Here is a 2,846-nt window from a genome sequence, read left to right on the forward strand (position 1 = left end):
ATAAATACAATACACAATGCTCACCATACCCCACAGGATTGAAGAGTTCCTACCTGGTTGGACCATTGTGTATACAGACGCATGTAGAGACATAACCACCATATTTCACAGAGACAGTACTGCACAATGTGTACAATACCGCACAGCTCTGAACAGCTCCCTACAGCTGGTGAATCCAGTCATTCTAATAAAAATTCATATAAGTACTTTAATGTATTTTTTATTTCAAACAACCTTTACAATAAAATTCCATTACAATGCAAAGTATTATTTACACTTAATTCATGTACACATTTAAAAATTAAACTTGCAGTATTGCTTTCTATTATTGTTTTATTGTTGTGACATGTGAAAGAATAGTATATTAACAGTATATTTAAGTACTGTATATATTTAGATAAACATTTCAGCCACATGACCATAAATAGAAGAAATGCTTCATTTTAAATAAAGGACACACACAGTGTTATACCAAGTTGAGTGATTTTTACAAACAAAAGTCACATTTATGGTTATTTATAACAATAGCTCAATTAAAGTCTTAGGTGACGTTGGCACAAAGGAGTTTGAATACACCTTGGCACACTATAACTTCTGCCAGATGGTAGGGTCTGATATTCTTGATTCCCTAATTAAATATTTCACATTCCAACAACAAACAAAAACTACAATTATTATTCTTGATTTATATGAAGACACATACTCTGTGATCTTGCTGTCATTGACATGTGTTGTTGAAATGTCTGTGGTTATGATTCAGAATAAAATTTGATCACTTTTAAGGAGCCATTTATGGTGTTATCCATACATATCTCATTTGGATGAGATCATCATCATCATCAACAATACTACTAATATTATTATTATTATCATTATAATAAAGTGCTTAAAATGCATTCCAAAAAAACAATCAAACGTGTGTTACTGTTACAAGTACAGTGGGACGTGAATGCTCTTCTCATGTGGTGGATTGCGGGTTTTCTTTCTCAGAAGTTCTTCCACACATATTGAGCAGAGCTTTCTGGTAATTTCTCGCCAAGAAAAAGTACATCACCGGATCAAGTACTCCACTAACGCACGTGATAGCCGAAGTTAAGCGGTTAAAAAAAGCCAGAGAGCGAATTTCAGCGTCGGATACGCGGCCACGAATGCGGCCGATGTAAATCAACCGGTAGACGTGGTAAGGCACGAAAGCGACGAGGAAGAGAACCACAGTCATCACGATCATCGTCACCGCTTTACGCTGGATGCGAGTCCTGTCCTGGAAATTCATCAGTCTGAGTTTGCGTAAAATGAGGATGTAGGAGACGGTGAGGGTGACTAAAGGAATGCTGAACGCCACTGCCGTCGAAGGCATGGATCTGGAAGACGCCTTTTCCAGGTAGAGTTGACTACACACCGTCACATTGCGCGTTTCGGTCCGGATGGTGACGGTCTGGGGACTGAACAGCACGGGCAGCATCAGGACCACCACCGTTATCCACAGCATCACGGAGGTCGTTTGAGCGCTCCGCTTTCGCCGCAGACGCTGAGACTTCAGTGGCAGCACGACAGCCAGCAGGCGGTCGAGGCTGATCAGCATTACGAAATACATGCTGCAATAGAGATTTAGAAAGAAGAGGAACCCGACCAGGCGGCAGGACGCCTCTCCGAGCGGCCAGTTACTGTCTGAAGCGTGGTACACCACCCGCATAGGCAGGACCAACAGGTAGGACATGTCGGCTATCGCCAGGTTCATCAGAAACACCTTGGAAGCGCCGCAGTTCTTTCCACGTACGAATATCCATAGAGCTAAGGCGTTGCAAGGCACGGAGATGACAAATATTACGATGTAGAAGACGGCAAAGAACACGTTTTCTTCGTGGGACCCGGCCGAGTAGAGTCCGTTCCGCTCCACCTCGGAGTAATTCATAACTGTAGCGCAGGTTTACAGCCTGGAACCTGAGAGAGATGAAGAAAGATCTTATAAGATGTTTTAGCAAAGTATAAACATTTCCCCAGTAGCAACGCATTGGGTGAGTAATAATTTGTGTAAATTTGTTTTTGTAAAAAAAAACTTTTTAATGGCTGTAAGCCCTTTACATACATTGAATCATTGAATACACTTTATGATCAGTGTTTGTGTTCTAAATAGCCATCCATATATATCACGGAGGCTGTATGTTTATATATATATATATTTTTTTTTTTCCTTAAAGATTATATATATATATATATATAACCTTTAAGGAAAATAAAATATATATATATATATATATATATATATATATATATATATATATATATATATATATATATATATATATATATAATTTTAGAAACACTGAAGGACTTACCTGCTCCTTCTAATCCGTATCAGAATTCTCTTTAGTTTCACCTTGCGAGTCATTTAAAGACTTAAATGGGTAAAAGATCACGTCATTTACTAAGCCCCGCCCCCGTCGTCTTTCATTCTCAATATCGGCCTTCCTAAGTAGGCACAAAATACTACATACATATATGTAGTCATATAGCCAGAGGTAATAATAATAATAATAATAATAATGCATTTTATTTAATGGCGCCTTTCTAGCACCCAAGGACACCGTACAATAAAAGACAGTCATGAAATTAGACACAGGAAATAAACATTAAAGATAAAACTAAATAAAATAAAATATTCCAATCAAGACAGAGGAAGTTTTATAAAGAAAATGCAATTTTAAACAGATGAGTTTTGAGTCTGGATTTAAATTGTGAGTGAGTCTGTATTCCGGAGCGCAGGTGGTAGTGAGTTCCAGAGTTCCAGAGCTCTGCTCCCCATAGTGACTAGATGAACAGAGGGTACAGGTAACTGTATGGAAGAA

The 2,846-nt window shown here is 38.3% G+C and overlaps 1 protein-coding gene across 1 annotated transcript; it reads right to left on the minus strand.

The window, feature by feature from the left end:
• Window positions 1–292: 292 nt before the first annotated feature.
• On the minus strand, window positions 293–1,912 carry LOC143473316 (uracil nucleotide/cysteinyl leukotriene receptor). Its single transcript, XM_076970242.1, has one exon. It carries the CDS (start codon window positions 1,910–1,912, stop codon window positions 959–961), a length of 954 nt encoding a protein of 317 aa, XP_076826357.1. The 3' UTR covers window positions 293–958.
• Window positions 1,913–2,846: the final 934 nt, after the last annotated feature.

The sequence above is a fragment of the Brachyhypopomus gauderio genome, chromosome 13 (assembly GCF_052324685.1).
Source record: "Brachyhypopomus gauderio isolate BG-103 chromosome 13, BGAUD_0.2, whole genome shotgun sequence".
NCBI classification, from domain to species: Eukaryota; Metazoa; Chordata; class Actinopteri; order Gymnotiformes; family Hypopomidae; genus Brachyhypopomus; species Brachyhypopomus gauderio.

Coding starts and splice junctions, on each gene's coding strand:
- LOC143473316 (XM_076970242.1), bottom strand. CDS start 1,912: ATGAATTACTCCGAGGTGGAGCGGAACGGACTCTACTCGGCCGGGTCC.